Source organism: Psammomys obesus, unplaced genomic scaffold (assembly GCF_907164565.1).
Source record: "Psammomys obesus unplaced genomic scaffold, mPsaObe1.curated_primary_1811, whole genome shotgun sequence".
Lineage (NCBI taxonomy): Eukaryota > Metazoa > Chordata > Mammalia > Rodentia > Muridae > Psammomys > Psammomys obesus.
The window spans coordinates 1,651,285-1,677,718 of record NW_026590503.1 but is presented as its reverse complement, the minus strand read 5'-3'; the positions used below and the strand labels follow the sequence as shown (position 1 = coordinate 1,677,718).

At 44.5% G+C, this 26,434-nt stretch overlaps 1 protein-coding gene across 2 annotated transcripts in view; it reads right to left on the bottom strand.

The window, feature by feature from the left end:
* Sp4 (Sp4 transcription factor) overlaps positions 1-26,434 on the bottom strand; it is a 61,157-nt gene that overhangs the window by 5,628 nt on the left and 29,095 nt on the right. For both annotated transcript variants that reach the window (XM_055607559.1, XM_055607560.1), the window contains exons 4-5: positions 18,997-19,225; positions 11,147-11,346 (exon numbers count right to left, since the gene is read on the bottom strand). In XM_055607559.1, coding sequence (XP_055463534.1) covers positions 11,147-11,346; positions 18,997-19,225 — 429 coding nt within the window. The remainder of the gene's footprint in view (positions 1-11,146; positions 11,347-18,996; positions 19,226-26,434) is intronic.

Sequence of the window (26,434 nt, the reverse complement as noted above, 5' to 3'; positions counted from 1 at the left end):
CTTTTCTCCTTCCTCCCACTTTTCCAGAGGACTCCCTAAGCATCACCCAATGTTTGGCTGTGAGTCTCAGATCAGGCACTGTTGGGTAGAGCCTCTCAGGAAACAACTCTCATAGGCTCCTGTCTGCAGGCTTAGCCAAGTATCATTCATGGTGTCAGGGGTTGGCACCCTCCCACAGGGTGGGTCTTTGGTTGGGGCCAGGTATGGAGAGCTGCTGGTTTGTCACGCTGCTTTGTTAGGGAGTATTCAAAGGAAAAACATGATTTCACCCTGGCCTTCACCTTGAGGCAGAGATAGCAGGATGGTTCACCAAGTTCCTTAAACTTGGTTGTGTGACCTTGGACCACATCTGCTACAGGGAAGTGGTTTAAGAAAACAAGTTTGGCAGTTCCATGAACTTCTTTCTTGTATTGATGTGTCTTGTTTTTCTTTGCCTATAAGAAGGAATTGTGGAATAGACTCTTGGCTGCAGTCTTGCTGACAGTCCTCTAGAGCTAGCACATGTGACCTGCTTTATTTATTTCAGCCCTCACTCCACACTCAGGTACTGCTCTACTCTGCCAGCAGGCTCCAGGCATTGGTTGGACATTCCCTCAATCTCTGTTCTATCTCCTAGGCAGGGCAAAATTTGGGTCAAAGTTTTTGTGGGTGGGTTGGTGTTCTCCCTCTACTAGGAGGCTAGTCTAGTTGGAGGGTATCCTCTTCAGTGTCTCTGGCCTCTGCTTGAATCCCCCTCATATCCTCCCAGGAGCCGACCCTGGCTTAGCTCTCCATCTTGTCAGAGAGATAGCCCTACCCTCAGTTTCTCTTTTCTCTGCAGGTCTCCTGTCCTCTGGCCTTTGCTCTCCCCAGGTCTGATCTCCAGCCTCTCAACTGTGCCTTTCTCCTAACTTGTTCCCTCTCTTCAACCATCACCTCTGTCTATTCTATCTCCCCTTCTGAGTGAGATTTATGCATTCTTCCTTGGGTCCTCCCTGTTATTTGTCACTGGCACAGGAGACAACTTCCTGAATAGAACACCAACAGCTCAGACTCTAAGAACAATAAGTAATAAATGGGACCTCTTGAAACTGAAAAGCTTCTGTAAAGTAAAGGACACTGTCAACAGGACAAAATAGCAGTCTACAGATTTGGAAAAAAAAAAAATCTTTACCAATCCTACATCTGATAAAGGGCTAATATCCAAAACATATAATGAACTCAAGAAATAAACAAAATAATCCAATTTAAAAATGGGGCAAAGAACTAAACAGAATTCTCAATAGAGGAATATCGAATGGCAGAGAAACACTTAAAGAAATGTTCAAAGTCCTTAGTCATCAGGGAAATGCAAATCAAAACGACTCTGAGATTCCATCTCACACAGGTCAGAATGGCTAATATCAAAGTCTCAAGTGACAACACATGCTGTGGAGAAAGGGGAACACTCCTCCACTGCTGGTGGGAGTGCAAACTTGTACAACTACTTTGGAAATCAATCTGGCACTTTCTTAGAAAACTGGGACTAGCCTTAACTCAAGACCCATCTAAACCACTCCTGGGCATATACCTGAAAGATGCTCCACCATACAACAAGGACACTTGCTCAACTATGTTCACAGCAGCTTTATTTGTAACAGCCAGATTGTCTCTCAACTGAGCAACAGATAAAAAGTCAAAAAATGCTATATTAACTACAAATTATACAATTTTATAGTTAATATTATTTTAATTATTCCAATAATAACTGGGTTTTCAAAATTCATGACACCTTTTGTGATTAAAACATCTAATTACAGATCAGTTGATATTGCCTAGTCTCATAGGGAACATGGCTCTACAAGAATTGCATGTGTCAATCCCTGGAATTTACATGTCTGTTACAGGGTAAAGGAGTTTCAGAGCTGTGACTAAGAAGGTTATGGAATCTGATACAGGGAAATTATTCTCAGCTCTATAGACAGTCACACCTAATCACACCAGCTGTTCCAAGAGACCTCTCTGCACCTAGGGTTGTCGATATTAGTAGTGTGACAGGGGCCAACCAGAGTTTGAGAGGGTGCCCCAGACACATGGGCAGAGAGAAGCAGGCACCCTCCAGGAGCAACACTGGTCAGGGAAGCGGAACAGCAGGGGCCGGCCTACCCCTGAGGCTGAGCTGACTGATGCTCCGAAGCAGCTTGTTGCCCTGAGGCTGAGGAGCACAGCCGCATGCCCCGGGCCCTGGGCAGGCAGCCGAGCCCCTGACTCAAGAGACTAAACAACTGCTGCATTCTTTTAAGGGGCTAAACTTCTTTTCAGTTCAGTTTTATGAGCTTTTATAAAGAAGGATAGAGAATCTTGCCAAATATGGTATTACTTAAGCCATTGTCCTTTTTTTTCTTTCATTACTAATCTGGTAAATTATATTACCTGCACGATTTTCAAATGTTCAGGCTTTCAAGCCTAGAGTAAACTTTCCAGATCTGGACCCAGGGTGCTCTTTCTTGGAAGTTTTAAACAGTATCCCCTGTCCTTACAAACAGAACTTTTCAAGTTATCTGGTTTTGGTGGGTCAGCAGGCTGTGCTCAGGGCTTCAGCGAGCCACATCAGTGCTCCTGCACTGATCCCATCTCTCCTTGACCATGTATTGGTTCTGATGCTTTTCTCGAAGTTACTTTCAAATTTCGGGTAGTGTCATTCAGGTCATCCACTTAACGTCTACACAGTCTTCGGTGCTATTCAGACATTTTCTTGGTCAACGTGACTGGGGGATTGAGATTTCTTTACTTTTCCACCAAATCCGAGTGTGGCTGGTCTGGGTACCATCAGCTCAGGGCAGAACACTTGCCTCGCCTGTGTGCGGCCTTCAATCCCCTCCTGACAGCATAAAAACAACCCCACTCCCACAAGCCGGGGTTTGAATGAGTTTTTTTAAACTGTTTTTCTATTTCCAATTTGTTTCTACTCTTTTTTATTTCTTAACTTCTCATTCTGGATCTCTTAATTTTCTTGCTTCTTAAGGTAAAAAATATTATTGTCCAAAAAGAGAATTTAGCATTATAAATTCAGTTTTTTTTATTTGCATCTTATAAATTTTATGATAAAACTTTTCATTCAGTAGAAGCTATTTTCTAATTTCCCTTGAGACTTTCGCTTGGCCCATGCTTAACTCAGAAATATGTGGGTTGATAATTTTATTCAAGTTAAAGGCCAGCCTGGGCTACAAAGTGAGTTTAAGGCTAGCCTAGGCTACAAAGCTTAGTTTTCAATTTCTGCCTCCAATTTTTCATTTTTCTGTTTTCTCCTTCATGTGTATATACAAAGTTTGTATGCATATGTAGAGGAATTTTAATTCAGAACATAACTGCTCTGGCAAGAAATCACATCCAATCACCTTCTAGGTCTGGGTGAGGCAGCTGGAATACAGATACCCCTTTAATTCAGGAGAGAGAGGCAAGTAGATCTGAGCTCAAGGCCAGCCTGGTAGAGAGCAAGTTTCAGGTAAAGAAAAGCTTATGTTTAGGCATGGTGGTGCATGATTTTAATTCCAGCGCTCAGGAGACAGGCACACAGATCTCTGAGTTCTAGTCAGTTCTGTTTAGGCAGTTTGGTTGAGTCAGTGAGTTGAGAGGCAGTACAGTGGAGCTGAGTTTGTGGCAGTCCAATTCATGAAATTTAGAGAGTTGTACAAAGAGTGACTGAAGAAAAAAAAAAAAAAAAAAAAAAAAAAAACAAAAAACAAAAAACCTAGACACAGGTGAAGACAGGAGCCACAGTATGAGAAAGAGCCAGAAGATTAGAACATACTGCCAAAGTCAATGCGAGGCTTAACAGAACAATTCCATCAGAAGCTGAAAGAGAAACCAGTTTTGAACCAGTCAGCTAGAAGGGGACTTTGAGCAGTTGAATTGAACCAAGCAGCTACAGTTAAGAAAGAACAAGAAAAGGTGAGCTCATTCAGCAGTAAGTTTTAGAGGCTGACGACACTCTAGGCCTAAATTAGATCTTGTGGAGGCTGTACAGTATATACTGTACAGACCACACACAATCTACGCAGCTCCAGCTGGCCTGAAGCTCAATATATATACCAGATGAGCCTTAACTCACAGAAATCTGCCTGCCTCTGCCTCCCTAGTGCTACAATTAAAAGTGTGCACTGCCATATCGGGCCCTAGCTTAATTTTTTGTAAATTATTATTTGTCCTTCCTTCACTTTCAGTTTCCTTCGTCTTCATGAAGTTTCTTCTCACTATGAAGAGCTTTGGATATAAAAGTAATACTATGAGGTATTTCTCCTGGTACAAATCTAATGATAAAAATTCTTAAGTCTTACTTCACCTACAAAACATCTGCATGGTGAGATGGCTCAGCGGGCAAAAGTGCTTGCTGTGTAGCCTTGAGACCCTGAGTTTGGATCTTTGAACTCAGCACGCAGGTAACAAACTGAGGGTTGCCTGGCACACACCTCTAACTCCAACACTACAGGCGGCTAGAGACAGAAGGGTCACTTTGGCTTGCTGGCTCTTAGCATAGCCCTGTGAGCTACAGGTTCAAGGAGAGACCCTGCCTCAAAGGAATAGGCACAGAGTGATAAAGGGAATATTTGGTGTTTCTGGCCACGCACAAGAGTGTGCACCTGAACACACACAGGCACACATTCCATGTACGTAAAACACATTTTCAAAAAGGGGCTCTTAACATGTAGCCCAGGTTGGCCAGGCCACTTTCCTACTCAGTTTCTTCCCTCTTCCTTCCAATGACACAAACTTTATATCCTTCTTTTCTTTTACTGCTGTCCCATAGAGCTCTGAGGCCCAGCTTATTCTTTGCCACCTCAATCTTTTCCTTTTGCCTTTCAGAATTCATAATATCTACTGTTCTATCATCAACTGTGACAGGCCCCATTGGCTACTGAACATTTTTTACTTTGAATATTGTTCTTTTCTACTGGGTTATGTTCTATAGTTTTAATTTCTCTAATTACAAATGTCTATTTTTGTACTCCTTTGAAACATGTTTGCCTCTAGTCAGTCTATGGACCATGGTTTTTAATGCCTGCTGTAAAGTCTGACAAATTATTAAATCTGGATTATCTTAGCATCTTCTAGTCTGGACAGTTTAGATGTTTTACTGTGGAGATTATAAATCCTTTAAAATCTTCCTAGAAAATATTTTATTGTTAGAAGATCATTACTACATTTAAAAGTCCATTCAGACTCATCCTTTTTTTTTGTTTCCAAGTTTAAATATTAATTTCTTTTTGAAGGCACAGTTTAAGGGCTACAGAGATATCTCAATGAAGAAGAGCAGGACCTGAGTTTGAAGTATTAAAAAAAAAAAAGGGGGGGGGGTATGGCTGTGCAAGCTGTAAGTCCTGGATGGTGAAGTGGAGACAGGTAAATCCTGGGAGCCTGCTTGGTAGCTAGTCTTCCTAAACACTGGCCTAAATGGTGAGCTGGTGGCACTAAGACAGATACTGTATCTTCCTCTGGTTTCTGCATGTGTACATGACACCTGTAACTCCTCTACATTCAGAGAGAGAGAGAGAGAGAGAGAGAGAGAGAGAGAGAGAGAGAGTGTGTGTGTGTGTGTGTGTGTGGAGTATGTGTGCTTACTGGCTCTGCAGGCCCCAGCACATGTGGGAATGAGGCAGTGCTTTATAAGGCTTTGGAGCATTCTTCTGTGCACGCTCAGGAGTGAGCCAGCACTTCCTTTGTTCTACACATAGAATTAGTGATCAGCTTTTATCTTTGTTCCCATATTTCCAACCCATTTCATCAACCAGAAAGCTAAGCTTCTGTGGCTTCTTGTAGTATCTATCTGGGGCCACAATTTAAAAAAAATAATGGTGATTCCACCCATACTGCATGGCAAACAGCCCCCATGTTCTGGATTCTCTGGATTTCTGAGTGTGTAAAACTTTTTGGTGTCTATGGTGACACTACTGCAATGGAATATCGACAGGCCTGCTATGGAAGGCCACCGGGCCCTTTTCTGACTTCTCTGGCTCTATACGTGGAGTTTCTCTACTGCTTGTTTCCTGCACCTGCTAAGCATTACCCACAGCTGAACATCAAACTCACCTGTACGATATACTCACTCAGGTGTGGGTGCACTCAATTGTCTGCTAGGGCTCCTCTCCTCAGTTACTAAAACAAGCAACTACATACTTTTAAATGTGAACTCTGTGAGGCTGAAGATACTCTGATTCATTCTGGCTGTCGGTCAACTCAGAGGGAGCAGGTCTGGTCACTTTACAAACTAAAGCAGCTGCATAATAATTCTAGGGGAAATGTTTAATGAATCTATAGTTTCTCATCTTACCTATTTCATCAATATTTTTTCTTTTGTTCATGAAAACCACTGGCATTTCATTACCAAATTTCATTTCCACTTAAACTTATTCTATACAGCTTTATAAGAAACTGTATCTGGGATAAAAGACTAAGTCCCATACATTGAGAAACTCTCAAGTCCACTGTAAGGAGCACTTTAGGAGCGCCTCTGGGTTTTTCTTAACCAGCAACAAATAACAGATGCGGCTGAAGATGGAACCTCCCTGTGACATTACTTGTCAGAAGCCATCTCTTGATTAACTATTCTTTAGTACAATGATGCTGGTCAGTGAAATAGTCTAATAAACGAGCAACATGTCCACAGTAAAATATATACAGAGGTGAGCGATACTATTCCATGAATGTGTATGTACATCTATATCCTTATTATGAGCAACAGACACTTAGTTCTATCCCTGTATACTCTATTCCTGTAATATTTTCCCATCAGCAGGAAGGTAAATGTAATTCCCTATTATTTAAGATGGCAGCATGACCATATGTGACTGACTTCTAATGAGACATTCCTTAGACTATAGTGAAGGAAACATGGGGAAGGGGCTTAAATCTACAGCATCCAAAAGAACAGAGGAGAGAATCATTAACAACATGATGATTGTTTCATCTGAAAACTAGAATAAAGATTATCAACAAGAAGATGTTGATAATCAACATCAAGTCAATTTGTGAAGAAACCTGTGAGGTCTAGAAGTAATGGTAACATTAAGGTCTATTCAGAAGGTTTCTGTCTGTCTTATGAGGTAGGTCTCACTTTGTATGCCTGGTTGGTCTGAAATTGCTCTGCAAATCAGGCTGGCTTAATTCACAGAAATCCACCTTCCCCTGCCTCCTGAGCATTGATACTAAAGAAATGAGCCTCCAGGCCAGGCATTATTCATGAAATTAACTGGACTGTCATAAACTCAGGGAAAATATTTTAAGATGTATATCTAAAGACACGTTGCCCACAGCATCTGTGGTAGTCTTCACAGGAAAAAAAGAAAAAAGAAAAACAGCACAGTGACTTTCTCCTGAGACCAGAACAGAAAGTAGGGGAGAGCCTCCTTCACTAATCTTGCGTGCTATCGGAGTTTTAAAAACTCTTTCCATAAACCATTACACACTTATATTCTTTTTTTAGCAAAGCAAATGGATCCTTACTACTTTCAAAAGGGATTAAAATAACTCATTTACCTACTCACAATCAATGCGTTTCTATTGAGAGTGGTGGCTAAATACTGAACAAAATGATTCTTGCCATGAATGATCAAGGCTTTCAACGGAAACATACTCAACTTTTTATCAATACCTATTTCAAACGGTATTTTTGTTTGATACTTTTCAACAAATTTAAGCAGCACTTGACATGATGTTTCCAACTTTTAAAAGTCTTATGTGTAAGCACAGCAACACGGGGTACAGGAGTGTCAGTGCCAAAGGTTTGCCTGTGTCCGAAAGTTGGGGCCAGGCCTCCTGCATGCCAGGCGAGCATCCACCTCCATGCCACAGCCGCTAAGATGTTTTCTTTCTTTTAAACACATTTCCCATCATTAAAAAAAAGATTTTTCAAAATGTATGTGAATGAAAGTGTATCTGTAGAGTGCAAGCTCAGGGGCATCGGAAGCTGCGGGAGCAGGTATCGCAGGTGGATCCCTGGAACTGGAGTTAGAGACGGCTGTGCGCGACCCCACACTGACGCTGGGAACTGAAGCAGGGGCTCTGCACAGCAGCACAAGCTTCAGGGAGCCACCTCTCCACCCCTTACTATGCTTTCACTGAGTAATTTTATGAGGGGACAATATATGTTTAAAACCTTTGTATCAATAAGCATGAAGCAAACATGAGTCTGAATTAGTAAGAGCAGATGATTAAACTTAGGTCCTATCAAAATGAGCAGGAGGGAGGTCAGGAGGGAGGACGAGGAGGCGGGGCAGGAGGAGACCAGGGCGGTGGCTCGGACAGTTGAGTGAGCACAAGCCCCGGGTGTAGCACCAAGCATGGCATAACCAGGGCTTGATGGTGCACAGCTGTAATCCAAACCCTCAGAGATGGGGGCAGAGGGATTAGGAAGACCAGAAGTTCAATTCTTCCTCAGAAACACAGAAGTCTGATGCCAGCCTGTGCTATATGAGACCCTATCTCAAGGGCGGGGGGGGGGGGGGGCAAGAGGAGAATACATACCATAAATTACTAAATTTGATTCTGCAATAGGTATCTTTGAATAAGTATGTTTTGTAAGCATGGGCGAGTGACACAGGGACTTTAAAACCTATCATTTATCAAAAACAGTGCAATCACGATGCAAAGCTTCAAATCAACTCCATGGCAGTTCCTGGCTTCTTCAGCCGTTCCCCTGCAAGTCCAGGGAGGAGACCCTGAATCTTTGCTGATGGGCCTGTGCAACACTAACTGGTTACAACGTAAAAGTCGGAGTGCGCAGAGAACTCCCTGACAGAGCAACATGCTGGTGCCCACGTGTTCTGCTCCACACACATGCCAGTGCGGGGCACGGTGATGGTGACTTGTGACTCAGCCAACAAGCTGTGCTGTGGGGGAGGGGCACAGGACCTGCCTTCTGATCTGCAGGCTGAGCTTGTTCCTACCTCGCGGTGTGCTTTAGCACCACATGAAGGAAGACATCAAATACCCAGTACACAGCAGCTTACAAGAAAGGCCAATTCTAGAATTCCTGCATCTTCAACTTGTGTAAGTTAACTAGTGACTCGAAATTCACTCAGCAAGAACGAGGCATGTTCTAAGCAGGAGGTAAGGGCCTACATGTGCTCTCACTGGATGTGGAGATTTAATACAGCTCACAGTATGTAAAACTGGATGGCACTGATATATGAACTGACAAATGGAAAAAAGCTTCCTGACAGTGGACAGAGAAAGTAGGGCACAACTACAGGAGCAGTCTGAGAGAAATGTTACTGTCAATTAGTGCAGAAGGACAAACTAGTCAAAAATGAATTTTCATATGAAAAAAATTATAGCCTCAATTCATTATTCTCTCTCTCATACACACACGCACATACACACAGCAAGAAAAAAGAAAAAAAGAAAGACAAGAAGTAAAAGAAAAGAGGGAGGGAGGGAGGAGCGAAGGAAGGAAGGAAGGAGGAAGGGAGGAAGGAAAGAACGGAGGAAGAGAGGGAGGGAAGAAGTGAGGGAGGGAGGAAGAGAGGGAGGGAGGAAGAGAGGGAGGGAGGAAAGAAAGAAATAAAATCACTAGTCTGGGCAATCTAAAGGACCAAATGGGAGGAAGAAAGAAAAAACTCCAAAGTTGTAAGAAAAAAACTTTCAAATAACTTCAAAATATGTTAGGCTTTGTGTGTGTGTGTGTGTTTACTAAAAACAAGTTCTGTAGCTAAATGTGTAAAACTTCTGTATGACAAAAGGTAACACAAAAATATGTGGGAAAACTACAACATGTAATTAACATGACTGAGAAGCAACAAGAAGAGAGAAGAGACATACAAGGAGGACAACAGACGTGTGAGAAGACGCCTGATCTCAGGACAGTCACAAACACGAACTTTACAAGAGAAACCACGTTAGAGCAATATGAACTTATACGGCACTGGGAACACATGAAGAGGAACTTCTATCACACTGGTCAAGCAGAAATGGTAAGCAGCCGCTGTGGAGACTCTGCTACCAAACACATTCTCTCTGACCGAATACTCTTGCCCCTCCTTCATGTCCAGTACCGTCATGGCAGCGAAGCTGGTGACAGCAAATAACCGAACAATAACCAGCAGGGCAGGAAATGATTAAGCGCAGAGTGCTGATCATGTGACAGACCGCTCCATCTCTTAAATATAAACATGCATATGTGGATGTCGGTAAAAATAAAAACAAAAACAAAAGTATGTAACATTTTATGACACGTACACAACATAACTTTCCATGTAAACCCACAAATAACATAGATGAGTTTTAAAATATACTAGCAATACGACACCAATCACAGACTGATGGTGGCTGTTCACTCTGACAGATGTCCTTAGTGAGTTCTTTTAGTATATTTACTAAAATAACAAACAACAGAACCGTAAGACTGTGAGTGGGTATTTGCTTACTATGCTTGACACTCCCCGGGTCTGTAGAACAAACAGAGGACTACTCAACGTCACCAACATCACTTTAGGGACCAGGGCCAGGGAAAAGCCTCCTGCCCCTGCCCTGCCCTAGAGCTCCTGAGGCCTGGAGAACCACGTCCCTGTGACCTGGAGACACTGACCAAAAAATAACAGCCATGTGGTACTTTTCTACCAGCCCACTGCAGAGGCTCCAAAACCCTCCTCGCTTTTGCCCAGCCTTCTGCTGGCTCTCTTCCCCTTTGGTGGCAGCTGCCAATCTCTTCTTTCCAATAAACCTCTTGTGTGACGTTGGTTGCGTGGAGTGACGCTGGTATACCTTGGCTCCCAACTGCCAAGATGCCCTTGCACTAGCAAAACCCTTACCATCATAATTTAATCCTCTTCTTTTATATTATTTTTGTTATATGTATAATATTGTTAAACAAAATTAATACACTACTACAGTTAAATTCATAGTGTTTTTCTAAAGTGTGTGTGTATAATATATATACACACGCATGTTTATGTATGTGTATGTATACATACATATGTACACACACTTTAGAAAAACACCTGTATGAATTTAACATCTAAAAAGCAAAAGGAACAAATTCCAGGTCATATAAATATGCTAATACAATTTAGGAAGTAACATGAATGTATGTCAAGAGGAAGGCAGGACACTCTGCCCTCCAGCAGTGTGGTGGCCGCTAAGCACAGGGCCCTAAGCGGAAAGAGCGGCCATAGCCCACGACAGAGCAGCTCACCAGTGTGGGTCCTTCTGTGTCTCTGAAGCTCATCGCTCCGGGTGAATCTCTTGCCGCAGAACATCCAGTTGCATATGAAAGGCCGTTCTCCGGTGTGCCAGCGAAGATGCGCTCGGAGGTGGGAGGTCTTGCCGTACACTTTCCCACAGCCTTCGATGTGGCACACGTGCTGCTTCTTCTTTCCTGGCTCACTGCTGCCCCTAACAGAACAGAACCGACACCATCACACCCGGGCTAGCCGTTGTCCGTGCTCAGCACGCAGAATTCAAAGAAATGTGAGAAAAATCTTCATTAGGGTACTACACAAAAACGTCCATGCAAAATGCGGTAGGCTTCAGAATTTATATCTACTGCATAGCTCCGATCGCCTGACCTCGCTATGGAGTAGAGGCTACCCTAAATTCACAATCTCCTGCCTCAGCCTCCCTATGGTTGCAATTGTAGGCGTGAAACCCACATCTGAGAAAGGAAAACAAAACTCTGGAAAATTCTCCTCTAAATATCGAAGGGATGGCTAATCTCAATTTCTAATGTAGGGTACCAAGATTCACTTCCAGCAGGTCAGTTTGACAAGGAGTTCCATAAAGCCACGCTAAGCAAAAACTTCTACATTATAAATTTATCTCCCAGCCCACTATTCAAGAGTTTCTGGCCACAGTACTGAAAACAAACAACAGAAAATATTAACATTCACTCTGAAGTCTAAAAGAAGCGGGTAAGAACAGTGAGCTACATATCTAAGACTCACTCCTTTTCATCCCTTCCCCCTCCATGACAAAGGGGAGTTACAGAACAGTTCAGTCATGAACAGGGCTCCTCCTAGTCCTGCTTCAGCCGAACAGCCTCATCCCGAGAGGGCAGGGCACAGTGTTCCTCACTCTACGGCCTGCTGCTGCGGCCGAGCTCCAGAGGCTGACAAGTGCCCAGTGGCCAGTTCACTGGGGCCCTGCAGGAACTGTGACATGATGAAAACGATACGGTCCAGGCGGTTCTGACCTTCACGCACAGTTCACAGACTAGAGCGGCCCAGCTGGAAGACGCAGGGTTAAGAATGTGAGACTGTTGCCTTCTCTGCTTCCAAGCATTCATTCCTGCCCCACTTTCTACCAAGAGCCCCAATTCCAAAATCTACCCCGAATGAGCTCCTCGTCAAAGAGACTGACAATCCGCAAAGGAGCTCAAGTTTAGGTGAAGGGCTGGTTTTAAAAAGGAAGCAACTGTTGTAAAGGTGCCTGGGGAAGGACGGTGTCACTGGAGATAAGGCTGAAGCTTACGCTGAGGTCGGTGAGTCTGTGGAAAGATGGAGGTAGAAAGCTAGAGTGCACGCTGAGATCAGAGAATGTCAAGCGTGCGCTCCCGAAGTCCACAAGTGATAATGCATCAGCTAACCTAACCAAGATAAAGACTCAATAAACTCCCTCTCAAAGGAAAATCACTACCAGTCTCATGAGAATAAAAAGGCTCTTAGGGAACAGTAGGAATAAATCTGTCATCAACCACTTAGGCAGACAAGGTCTTAAATAGAAAATTTGAAAACTGACAAAGCAAACAAACAAATACAACCGGTCATTCAAAATAAATCTGTAACAAAAGAATTAGTCCTACATAACGCCTACATAAAAGAATTAGAACTACATAACGCCTATGGCCAAATAGTTTTACTCGTGGAATCCCTTCCCCAAATACACATCATTTTTTTGTTGTTCGCTTTTGAGACAAGGTCTCATGACACAGCCCTGCTGTCCTGGAGCTCACCATGTAGACTGGGCTGGCGTAATATTGAGGAGAGATCCATCTGGCTGCTTCCCAGTGCTGGGATTACAGGCGTGTGGTACTATAACCACGCCCCGTGCTGTTTTTATAAGTGCCAGCTTTTCAAAGATGTGTTCAAAAATAAAACTGCCGTGAATACTTCCCAATTCACTTTAGGAGGCCAAAATCATCAACAAAAGAATGTACAAGAAAAGCAGAGACTAGCACATGAACACAGATGAGAAGAAGCCTCCACATTAGCAAACTATGCAGCGTGTAGCGGCACACGCTCCCGGTGCCGGATTCTCCGGAGGCAAAAGCATATAAACACAAGAGGCTGGCAGAGGAACGGGGGAAAGCAGGAGAGAGAAGGCACAGTAGACACAATCCCAGTCACCTACGGAGAGAATTACGTACCCCGACTAGGAGGATTTTACCACACGTATGCAAAAATCTTTTGACTTGTACCAAGTATTTATATAACAAACTATGCAAAATTGTTTTTAAAAGTTCATGTTCATTCTAACAAATGCAATAAAATGTCTGACAAAAATCCTTTTATGATTAAAATGAGAAAGAAAAGAGAGAACAGTTGGGAGCTTCCTCAACGTGATCCAGGATTCTAGAGCTAAAGTAATATTTAAACAGTGAGAACTAGATAATCTGTGCCCCCGTCCCAATAAAACACCAAACAAACAGGAATTCTCCAGGGTGGAAAAAGAAAAGCAAAACTGACTTATTTTCATTCAGGATACTATAACTGATGTATAGTACTATGGTACATATAATGCTATAATATAGAATTATTTTATTATTTTTCGCAGCGTATATTTTGATCATGTTTTCCTCTCCTCTGACTCCTCCAAGAATTTCACCATTTCCCCAACTTTATGTTGTCTTTTTCAAAAGAAAACAAAACCGCAAAAACGAAAGTCAGAACCAGCAAAAGACTAACGAGACAAAAATTGCAGCAACAAAGCAAAATGAAATAAAAAGAGGACACACAGCAAAAGACGTAGAGTTAGCTGTGTGGTGGCCGGTTACCCCAGGGCAGGGACTGCCCCGAGTGCAGCTGCTCCACCCAGCGACGCCCCTTACAGCACACCGGCTTTCCCTTACGGCAAACAGCTCCCTGGCGAGAAAGGGCCTCCTGTCCACTCCTCTCGGTGCTGGGACCCCATCTACCTTGGGCCTTGTGCAGGTCAGTGTCTTTGAGTTTGTGCATCAGCCCTGTTACGTCTGGACGCTGCTGCCTCCTTGGAGTCATCCACCACCTGTGGCTCAGACAATCTTTCCACCTCTTCTGACTACAACTCCAAGGCTGAAGGGGAGGAGGCTGACAACGCCTCCCATCCAGGACTGTGTGCTCTCACTCTGTACAATGTCCACTCATGGGCCTCCGTGTTGGTGCCTCTCTGCTGCAAGAAGCTTCTCTGACGAGGCTGACAAGGCGCTGGCCCGTGAGTACAGCAGTGTGTCCTCAGGAGTCATCGCACTGCTGTGTTTCTTCAGCAGACAAGTAAGTTTTCCCCAGGCTGTGACCTAAGTACCCTCAGGCTCTTGGCTACTTGATCAGTTTTAGGGATGTGTTCCATCTCATGAAGAAGGCCTTGAATCAGCGTTTAAAGTGGCTGACGGCTCCCATAACATTTGTGCACTACTGAATCAGAATGCCTTGCAAGCAGGTTGCGGGTTTGTAGCTGGGTTGCCTTCCTCTTGAAGTATGCAAAGCTTCTTCCCAAACAATGAATGCTAATTAGTAGCAGTGCAGCTTCTTCAGAGACAGGACCTTACGGTGAAGATGTGCAGAGTGACGACAGCCTGGGCAGTAGCTTGTGATGTTTGCTGGATTGATGGGACCCATTGGATAATGACTCAACAAGATGTGAGCCTGTGAGCCCAGGCACGTACCCATTCCTGGTACCAACGCTCTTACCTAGCGGCACACGGTGTCTAGTTGGGGCACTGTCGTCCCTCTTACTCAGTGACTCCATTTAAATTCCTGTCGTACATATTTAGGAAGCTTCTGCAGTAGCAGGTTCCCATATTCGGAAGCAGCTTTTCTCCAAACGGCCTTCAGTATTCTCTCTCCCATCTCCTTCCCTACTCACTCCTGTTCTAGCTGTCTCCACAGCTTTACTTTGTCCGTCTCCGCTTCCTTGGAACATGTGATGTTTGTCTTCTGGGATCTGGGTTACCTTACTCAGCATGTTTTTGCTGTTTATAGCTCTATCCTTTTACCTGTAAATTTCATTACACTATTCCACTGTGTAAATGCACCACACTTTGATTACCCCCTCATCACTCGATGGCCATCTGGTCTGTTTCCAGCTTCTGGCTGTTATGAATAGAGCAGCAGTGAACATGGACGAGCAAGTGTCTCTGCAGGAGAGCAGAGTCTTGGTGTATGCCCAGGACTGGTGCAGGTGGACCTTGAAGTGGATCAGTTCACAGCTTCCAGAGGAACCTCTACACTGTTTTCCATAGTAGCTGTGCAGGTTTCCACTCCCACCAGCAACAAACAGGGGTCTCCCTTTCCCTGCATCGCCATCGGCATGCTCTCTACCATTTGCTTAATTGATCATGGCCATTCTAAGATAAGATGAAATCTCAGGGTGGTTTTAGTTTCCTTGACAGCTAAGGATGCTGAATATTTAAGAGCGAGCTCAGCCATTTGTGCTTTATCCTTGAAAACGGCTTATTTCTGTACCCCACTTTTTAACTGAGCTGTCTTCTTGACGTTCAATGTTTTTAGTCCCTTATATATTCTAGATACTAACATCTAGTGGATGAGTAGTTACTTCATTGTCCAAACGATGCTGTCCTTTGCCCCACAGGTTTTTAGTTTCAAGAGGTCCCATTTATTTTGTGTTTTGACTGCATATATGTTTGTATACCATCTGCAAGACTGTAGGCTTAGATTTTTTAAATACCTACTTTATTTAAGGTTCTTAAATGCCTTTACCTCCCTTCCAACCCTCCCTCCCCCTTAGGTAGATTAGTAGAGAGACTGCAGACCTCTTTTATCTACTTCCTGCTGATAAGGGTCAATGGGTCTTTGGGGATTACAAAACTCAGTCATCAGGATAACAGGAGCCTAGTCAAACAGCAAAGCAGTAGCAGCAACAGCCTTCAGCAGCAGCGGAAGGACTCAGTAGACGAGGCTAAACTCTGCCCAAATGGCACAGATCCACCAAGCAGCCTGAGAACTTCTGTGAAGCGTTTCTTTCTGAGAAGACCAGCGCATGGTATGAACCGTACGACGCAAAAGCGTAGAGATGCAGCAAGTGTTGTCTCACTGTCTGTGGGCTTCTACGTGTCAGAGTCCAAACAAAGATGTTTTGCAGCTCACAACACCATGCCATGCAAGCATGCCACTTGCATGGCTGACCAACATCATGCCGCCTCTCCTGGAGCTGTTTTCCTTGGGGGCTGTTTCCACGTCCCACATTTGGAACCAAAACAAAACACATAGTCACATGACACACCTTAGTTTCCAAAGAAAGAAACTTCCACTTCCTAAGACAGCTGCTGCTATGAGGTCCAAGGGAGGGCGCCAGATCCCCTGGAACTAGAATTATAAGTAGTTGTGAGCTAACACATGGGTGCCAAGCGTAGGTGCCCAGTCCTCTGCAAGGGTAGTCATCTCTCCAGCCTGAAGGCTCCACTTACTGGTCTTAGTGCCTGTGCTGTCTGTCTTCTGTGCAGAAAGTCCTTTCCTGCTCTGATGAGTTAAAGATATTCCCTACTTTCTCTTCTAGCAGAGTCAGTATATCAGGTTTTGTGTTGAGGGTCTTGATCCATTTGGAGTTGAATTTTGTATAGCATGATGAGTTGGGATCTATTTTCATTCTTTTACATCCACCTTGAGCAGCACCATTTGTTAAAGATGCAGTCTTTTTCCAGTGTGTATTTTTGGTTTATTTAATTCTTCGATTTTTTTATTTTTATGAGTAAGTGTTCTGCCTACTCATATCCATGTGCCACATGTGTACAAGTGCCCACGGAAGCCAGGAGAGGTCACTGGATCCCTGGGAATGGTGTTACAGACAGGTTTAAGCTACCATGTGGGTGCTGAGACTTGAACCAGGATCCTCTGCCAGTCAGTGCTCTTAATTGCTGAGATATCTCTTCAGCCCAGTAGATGTAGAAATCTTAAGTAACCATTAAGAAAACCACACAAAGGAAAAACTCAGCAACATTCTACAATATAAGGTTAATACACAAAAGCCAATGTAATGCTATACACTTGGAATGATGAGGGAGACTTCATTTATAGTGATATCAAGAAAATTTAACAGGAATACATTTAACTAATGCTAAACTTACACTCTTTAAAAAAAATCACAAATACTGAGAAAACAAATTAGCAAAAATCTAAATAAACGGAAAATGGGCCTGACGACCCACCATTATATGTCACTATCCCCAAGCTGACACAGCGTCCCCTCAGTTCTGTCAGAACACCATAGCTTCCCTGCAGAGCTGATAAGCTGATACGAAGACTCACAGAGTCCCCGATGTCGCTAAACACTTAGAACACTTTTAAGACAAGATGATTAAGTAGCGAAAAGAAACTTCAGTAAATGATGCTGTGTGCATTGCTCCTTCATACCACAGTTAAAGAGGAACCAAGCGCTGGCCAGCGGTGGCGCACACCTTTTATCCAGCAGTCAGGGGCAGAGGAAGGTGGGTCTCTGTGAGTTCGAAGCCAGCCTGGTCTACAGAGTGAGCTCCAGGACAGTCACAGCTACACACAGAAACCCTGTCTCAAAACACCCCAAAAAACCAAAAACCAAAAAAGGAACCAAGAACTATCATCTCTAAAACTCAAAAAACAAAACAACTATGAACATTCATTAGATTTGGCAATGGAGTCTTCAATATGATATCAAAAACAAAAACAACCAAGGAGAAGAAACAACCAAAAAAATTATACTTCAAAAGATTTTGTGCTTTGAAAGACACAATCTTGACAGTGCATGGGCATCTCACACATTAGGAAACAGTGTCTCCAAATCATGTGCTGGTGAGCTATCACACCCTGAATAAGAACTACTATTATACAAAGAATACCAGTAAATAAAGAACTACTACTACATATTATATTAAGAACTACTATTCAATAATTGTTGTAAGTGTGATGAAACATGGAAAAATGATGTGAACACATTTTCCCAAAGATACACAGACTATCAACACCAAACAAAAGGATGGCCAGCATCACTAATCACTCAGGAAATGTCAATCAAACTTCCCATGACTTCACTTTCAGAGTGACCGCAGTCTGACTTCAAATTCTATACAGAAACTGGACCCTTCTTCCTGCTGTGCTGGTGGGGACACAGAAGTGGTGCAATCACTGTGAGAACTAGTGTGGTGCTTCCTTAGTGGTTACACAGTTACCAGACAACCTGAAAACTCTATTTCCACACACAGACACACAGACATACAAACACACAGACACACACAGACGTGCACAGACACACAGACCAGACACACAGAGCATACGCACAGATGCAGACACGCACAGACACACAGATGCACACAGAGACACACAGACACACACATAGATGCACAGACACTTATACAGACGGACAGAACACACACACACAGGCACACACAGAGGGAGGAACCCTGCACAAACACTTCCATGTACACAGCAGCATTACTCACACTGGTCAATAAGGGAAGAGCTCAGCTGTACACTCAGGTGATGGGATAAACAAGTGTTTGTATGCACCAACTATTATTTGTCCACAGAAGAAATGAACGGAACATGTCAAAAATTCAAATACCATAAGATTCCATCTGTGTGACATGTCCAGCACTGCATATGGCAAAAGGGTAAACAGTGTGGCTCAGGACTTAGTCTGAAGTCAACAGAGCTGTTCAAAGTTTTCAGCTAGTAAGCGCAAAAGGAGATTCACTTATTAAGAACTTAGGAAGCAGGAAGCAGAGGACTGCTCCTCAAGCGGACCAGCTTCACTTCCTGTGTGGCCTGTCCTCAGCCTCTGGGAGAAAGCCGAGAGGCTGCAGAGGGCGGAGCAGTGGGCCAGCGACTGCTTAGCGGCAGAGTGGGGTGAAGAGAGCGTTACCTTCCTTCTCCTTCCCTGCAGTTAGGACAGGAGCAGGCGACTCTGCGCAGCCTCTTGCCGGGCTGCACGTCTGCGTCAGGGGTCTGCTGGCCCTGCTGCAGGTGCACCTGCGTGAGCTGCTCGGGGCTAACAGCACCTATGGTGGCGCTGGCGAGCCCTCCGACCGCCACTGTCACAGGAGCGATGGTGGCCTGCTGCACTTTCACTCCATCCTGTCCTTGCTGCTGACCTGAAGAGACAGAGAAACAGGGCATTACAATGCTATTTCCAAATCCATGTGGACACTTTAAAGCTCTGAAATGTTAGTTTTTAGCAATACATGAAGCAAAGGGGCTGATGATATACGCCGGTTGACCCTCCCCAAACATACGCCGTCCACCCGGCTGCCTGGATGCTGGGCTGAGAATGCTACATAACCGTAAACGATTTAAACTACAGTTTCCAGCCAACAGCGTATCTCACGTGCCAAGAGCACACAGGGATAAAGGTGGTGGCGCCCGCCTTTCACCTCAGCACATGTGCAGCAGAGGCAGGCAGATCTCTGGGTCTGAGGTCTACAGATCAAGTTCCAGGACAGCCAGAGCTACACAGGGAAACCCTGTCTCAGAAAAACAAACCAACCCAGAAAATACAGGAATAAAAAATAACTAGTGAAAGGGTTAAGTATTGTGGGAAGTTCTCATTTCTAAGCAGTTAAGCAAACATCTTTTACTGATGACAAATTTTCCTTTTTTTTTTTTTTTTAGTCTAGAAACAATTAATTAAATATTTTCTTACTTTATTCTTTTGAAACAGGGCACTGCTATGTAGCACAGGCTGGCCTAGAGCTCACTACATAATTCAGCTGTCATCCTCCTGCCTCAGCATCCTAAGGGGTGTGCCCTACATCAGCTCCATCTCCAGGTCTGATCCATCGTGTGAGCAGACTGGAAAGAAGAGATCAATTTACAGATGCGCTCTGTCGCAGAGCTCTGATGAAAGGTGAGTTAGTGCTTACAAATCCCTGGCTACAGCCACACAACTGTCTGCCTCCTGTCAGTCACCCATCTCCCTTAGTCACTGAGCTGAGTGGTACAGCAAGAGTAAGATACGGCAGGAGAAACACAGTGAAGTGCTTATTCCACAACTATACTTGCAGTACTGTAAACAGTTGGGAAAACAGTAAAATCACCAACTAAGAAACACTACACTTTTATCAGCAAACAACCCGTCTCGACTCTGCGATCCTAATTTAGCCTCACCTCCCACAGCCCTCCTCCCCCAGACTTCTAAGGAGCACCATGGTAAAACAATTACAAGCACCCTTCAGCAGCCCCAAGGAGCTGACTGCAGGAACCTCGCTCCATCTATCCCCATATGCTAGAATCCACAGATGCTCAAGTCCCTTACACAAAGCTGCATAGCTCCGCACAGCCCTACACACCGATCCCTTTAGCTTAAGTCACCACTAGTTCACCTGAAACACCTAATGCACTTACGTCAGACATTGGAGCATTGTCATCTTTTTTCTTTGTCTCAGAAGCTGCTGGGTGTGGTAACACACACCTTTCATCCCATCCCTCAGGAGGCAGAGGCAGGTGGATCTCTTTGAATTCAAGGCTAGTCTGGTCTACACAGTGAGTTCCAGGACAGCTAGGGCTGCACAGGGACTCACTGTCTCAAAACCAGAAACCCACAAAAATGTTAGCCGAAGTCATACATTGCCCCCCCCCACAATACTTCATCCGTGGGTGGGTTCAATCTCAGGACTGGACCTGAAGACACCGTAGCTGAATGCCAAACACAAACTCTGCTAGGAAGGGGTTCAGGACCTTCGTCACATGCGGGCCTCTGAATCAGCACACACGGTAAGTGAAGTGACCCAGGTGAGGCCCCGGCTATGACACCATCAGCGCACACCGGGGCTCTGCTCTTAGCTCAGAGGCCCCCGTCACCCTGACCTCCCTAAAATCATGTCTCTTACTGACTTTAAGAATCACTTCTGCCAGGTACTGTGGTAGACACCTTTAATCTCAGCATTAAAGAATCAGATCTCTGTGAGATGGAGGCCAGCCTGGTGTACACAGCAAGTCCCAGGCAACATGACAGTGAGGTAGGTGTGTGTGAGTGTGTGTCGGTGTCCCTGTCTGTCCCCCATCTCTCCATCTCCCCCAAACACACAGACAGACAGACACACACACACAGACACACACACACAGACACACACACACACAGACAGACACACACACACACACACACACACACACACACACACACACACACACACTTTCTGGCTGGAGCTGAAGCTCCATGGTAAAGGACTTGCTCCCCAATGCGCAAAGCCTAAATTCACTCCCCACTGGTAGCCCTACCCCTCAAAAGAAAAGGGGGACACACTTCTCACCGTCAAGCTGGTTTTTCATAGGTAAAATCATATACTTTAGACCAATGTACAAGTACAAAGTATAATCACTCTGCCTTAATGTACCCTGGATTTTTACAAGCTTGAAATGTTCTGTAAGAGATCCTTTAAGTATGATCTTGGCTGAGAAAGTACTCACACCACGTGTGCACCCGCAATCACAGTGACTGCACCACGGGAACAAACAGCCTGGGAAGAGTTCCATCTGAACAGACGCTGTACAGCATGGGACCCAAGAAAAGTGCAGGCATTTCAAAATGGGACGCATTCTTGACGTCCCCGAGGTCAGGAGCTATTCTAACCACGAATTTCTAGCTATCACTCACACAACAGTCGGTCACACCTTTCAGGTCATGATGATGTCCGTTACATTCTAACACAACCTTCATTATTTCAAGAATTGCTTACAGATCCCAGAATCCTTAGAGGCCTTCACCATATCCCTATGGAACTCCACAAGCTTCCATATTGTATTTCTGTCTGTTCAAGTTCTATACAACTTGACAAATTATCTGATGAATAACGTAAGGCAAGGTATAGTTGGCTTTATACAGTTAAATCTGGTACTATTCTCCATCTGGATGTTTCCCAGACAGCTCAAGTTCCATACGCTGCCTCCATGTCCACTACCAGGAAGCCATGAAACTCTGCAACAGGACATGGAGGGCCCTTGCGAGCCAGTATCTGTCTTTCCCTGGCTCAGTCTACTTCTAAACAAACCAGAGCGCTCTTCTTTGCAGTGCTTCTGCGTATCATCTCCAGCTTGGCAGGGTGCCTCTGCTGCTAGATCTGTGGATGGCTGACTCTTTAGCGATGTTCCAATTTCAGGTCAAACCTTCTCTCTTTAGGAATGCCATTCTTCATCATACATCTGAAAATGGTTCTCTGACCTCAATCATCACCTAGTTTTGTCTATTTTTTTGTTTCACCCCATTTGTTTTGTTTGGTGTGTGCACACGCATAGAGGCCAGAGGGAGACGTCGGGTGTCCTGCTCTGTCACTGTCCACCCTATTCTCCAGAGTCATCATCTTTTACCTGGTCCTGCTTCTTCATTAGATCATGATCCATCTCCCTCAAGCACTCCTCTGAGCACCAAGAATACAAGTGCCAGTCAGCAAGCTCAACCATGCTACTTCCCCAAACCTATAGCATCCAATGACCATGGAGTCAAAAGGTGCTGCTACTGCAGGCCAAAGAGGTGGCTCAGCAGTGTGTGCCGTTTCTGTCACAGAGTTCAGTTCCAAGCACCTGTGTCAGGTGCTTACCAAACACCTGTATCTTGGGAATCCAAACACGCTGTTCTGGCCTCTGAGGGCAATTGCCACTCCAGATAATCAAAAATAAGATCTTTAAAACTGAGAAGCTATTGCTGCATAATAACTGTTGATTTTTCTTTTCTGTTGACCCTGTTACTATGTATCTCTGCCAGTCTCTGCAGACTCTTCCAGGTGGTCCCAGGTGGAGCAGAGCGCAACCAGACTGTTCAAAGGGTCCTAGTGTGAACACAGCATGTCCACGCTCACTGTCCATGACTGGCTGCAGTACTTTGTCGCCAAGCACTCCACCATGTGGACGTCATTTCTGTCAGCAGACGTCCTTCACCCCCAAGCCAATACATGACAGAGTGGCCCTGACACTGTACTCTCTGTGCTTCCACTCTCTTCACAGTCTCCCTGCTCTTAGTTTACCTTTTAGCCAGCATTTAACTTCCCATTCTTAGATTTATGTTTCCTTTATTCTTCATCACTCTTTCCCTTTTCAAAGCACTCAAGTTAGTGTGTCTCCACCACTGCTGAATATCATGACAGAAGTTACTGACAATTCACTTGCTGGCAAATACAGTTATTCTTCAACCTAACCTTGCTCTACTCCCACGCTCAATCTTCCCAAGTTCTCCTGCGTTGCACGGGCCGCATTCCACACTGGCCACCTCACTTCCCTGGCCTGGCTCGGCTGTAGCCCAGTGCTGCTCTCTAGGGGTTCTGGCTTCTCAAGTGGCCACGTGTGAGGGGTACCTCATCTGCTTTCCTATTTACTTTCATGTGTAAGCTAATGCTTACCAACTCTATTCTTTCCACTCAGACACATCCTCGGTGTGTGACTTTGTCATTGTCTTATGACAGGAAGCATTTCCAAACAGATTCCTCAGAGGCAATGTTTAAAAATCAGACAAATTAGTCTAGGTCTTTTAACTGTGCAAACAGAAAACTTGGAAGTCCTTCCTGACGACCTCCCATCTTTTCCATCGTTCACAATAGAAACTATCATTTAATACCCACTACGAGGTAAGAAATGTTACCAGATGTCTTCCATGCCAACATCCCAATGGACTTATCAAAGATTTGAAAATTAAGGTTTTTAAGGGGTATGGAAACACCCAAGCATATGTGAAAAAGCCAACTTCAGAGGCCAGCTTTGTCTTACAATACAAACTGTTTATGTTGGTCCGTTGGCCCTTTTGAGACTACCTCTTCAAATATCTCTCTGTCAACATTCTCCACCCTATTGCCTGCACCCTGGGACAGGCAGGCCCCCATCAGTTTTGTCAGTTCTGCACTGCGGAATCCCTACTGTGTATCTACTTCCCTCCGCCCGTCCCGGAGTGAAGCACGAGCTGGCATTGGCACCATGCCTGCTGGCCTGACAGCATCTTCTCGTGGCTTTCCTCTTCCCCTGTCCTCTATCCCTGCACTCCCTGGCCTTCCGTTTCCTTGAGTGGCTCCTGTTTTACTTTCCTGGGTCTTCGACACATCCTCCTATCCCAACATCTCAGTCTTCAACTAGTCACTACAACTTCAGTGTTCACGCTCGCAGTTATAGCCCTACAATCAACCACATCTCGAACTCAACCATGGGAAATTTAAATATGGCACACTGATTCCCGTACCAGTTAGCCACATGCAGCCGGAAAGTCTTCCAAAGATTTAGACACACAGAAAGGGCTGGAGAGAGCATGTGGCACAGGAGGAGTAAAACAAACAAAACAACACCTAGAGTTTATTAACCTCTTGTCATGGTGGTAGGATCCCTGAAATCAAAACTTGAGAGAGGAAGGATTTATTCTGGCTCACAGTTTCAGAGGCTTCAGTCCATGGCCACTTGTCCGTGTTTCTGAGCCTTCAGTAATGCAGATGTCATGGCAAATAAACACGGCAGAAAAAGGCCATTCACTAGTGACAGGTTTGAGATCAAGGTCCAGGAAGAAGTCAGGAGTAAGATCTATCTGTCAAGGCCTGCGAGATAGCTCAAAGGAAAATGGTGCTTGCCACTAGGCCTGACAACTTGAGTTCAATCCGAGACCCACATGGTGAAGAGAACTGACTACAAGCTGCTTCTAGCCTTCATGTGTGTCATGCGCTATTAAATGTGATTAATGAAAAACACTGTCAGAAGCGTGACTTGCTGCTCTAATTCCGCAGCCAGACCCTACCCCGTAACAGCTCACTCAGTATGAATTCACCACTGGATTACCCATGCATGAAGTTAGCAACCTGATGATCACACACTGTTGGGGAGCACCACAGGCAGGGAACCGATCCTTCCAATACATGGGCCCTCTGAGAGCATATCCAAGCCTAGTAGTGTGTCTGGACAGCATGCTTCCCAACCACAAAACAACCTTGTATCATGTAAGGCCTGCAAGCACCGGGGTCCCTGCAGGTAAGTACAGCCTGAGAAAGTTAAGAAGTAGCCAAGCCACATCTGTATTTAAGTGAATGATTAACAAGTGACTTCCAGGACTGTTTACAGCCTGTGGGCAGTGGTGAAAACCAGATACTGTGTAATGTGAAACAGTACGCACAAGCTCACCAGGCTCTGGGGCAAACACTGTTCTAAGAGCCATGCGCCTCGCATAGTCTCTTCTTCTGAGATCTGGGAAAAACAGAAACCAACTGGTATAAAGTGTAGTTATGTCAAGCACACAGCACAATGTCAGGAATACAATAAACACTCCAGAGAAACGTTAACGCCAATACACATGAAAATTTGCAACTCCCAGCTGCTGGTAGCAGGCATTCTGATTTCTACAGCTCTGCATGACAACAGCTACAGTTATCCGGAATACCGCCTGCAGGCCCAGCCAAGGGCTTGCTCCCAGCTTGGTGCCACTTAGAAATGGTGGAAACTTTAAGCGGGACCTAGCTGGAGCTTTTCCTAGAGCAGGACAGTGGCCCTGGAAGGAGACTATAGAGCCTGGCTTTTCTGCCTGGAGTGAATGGCTTTGCTGTATGTTCCCTCCCCTAAACAAAAGGGGATGAAACTTCCAGAACAGTTCCTTATTTGAATGTTTTCTGTTCGTAATTGCATTATTTCAGGTATCTCTATAGTAACGTAAAGCTAACGAACACACTGCAGTATATGATATTTAGTCATTCACAAACATCTCCTGAGCATCCGTTTACATGTGATGTTTAATACTTCCAGCAAAATAAAAACAGAATGCAATGTAAAACAATCTGTAAGGATAATAAGCTCAAAGTACTTATGCACAATAAAACAATGCACACAATTGTTGTATGTAGCGGTTAGAATTTACTATTAAATATCTTCTGGTAATGCTGCCGTTAGTCCTAAACAACTGTATACCCAAATCACCACACAGAGACTGGGTTTTTAGTTAACCTAGAGCACAATGCTGGGCAATAGTTACTCCATCCTAAACCTCCAAGCCCTCGCAGTTTCCTAACATTTAGATTTCCCACATTATGCTTGCTTTTAGTGATATCTGAAGTCCAGTTCAGGTTAATTTCTCCACATCGTTCCAAGACTTCTCCTCCAGCCTCTCTCTCCCAGCTCTCTGCCCTCTCTCCTCCTCTCCTCCCACTTTCCTGTCCTCTGGCTCCTCCCCCTCTTCCTGCTTCCTTTCCATTGCACAACATTATGGCTGGTTGCTTTATTTTGGCATGTTTACACAAAGTTGAGACAGGCAATGTCCGGATTGAAACCAGAGAGTTGGGGAGAGAAATCAGCATTTGAATGAACAAGGGTAAAGTGTGTACATTCCAAAAGAATGTTATACCAACATTTCCCCCTTT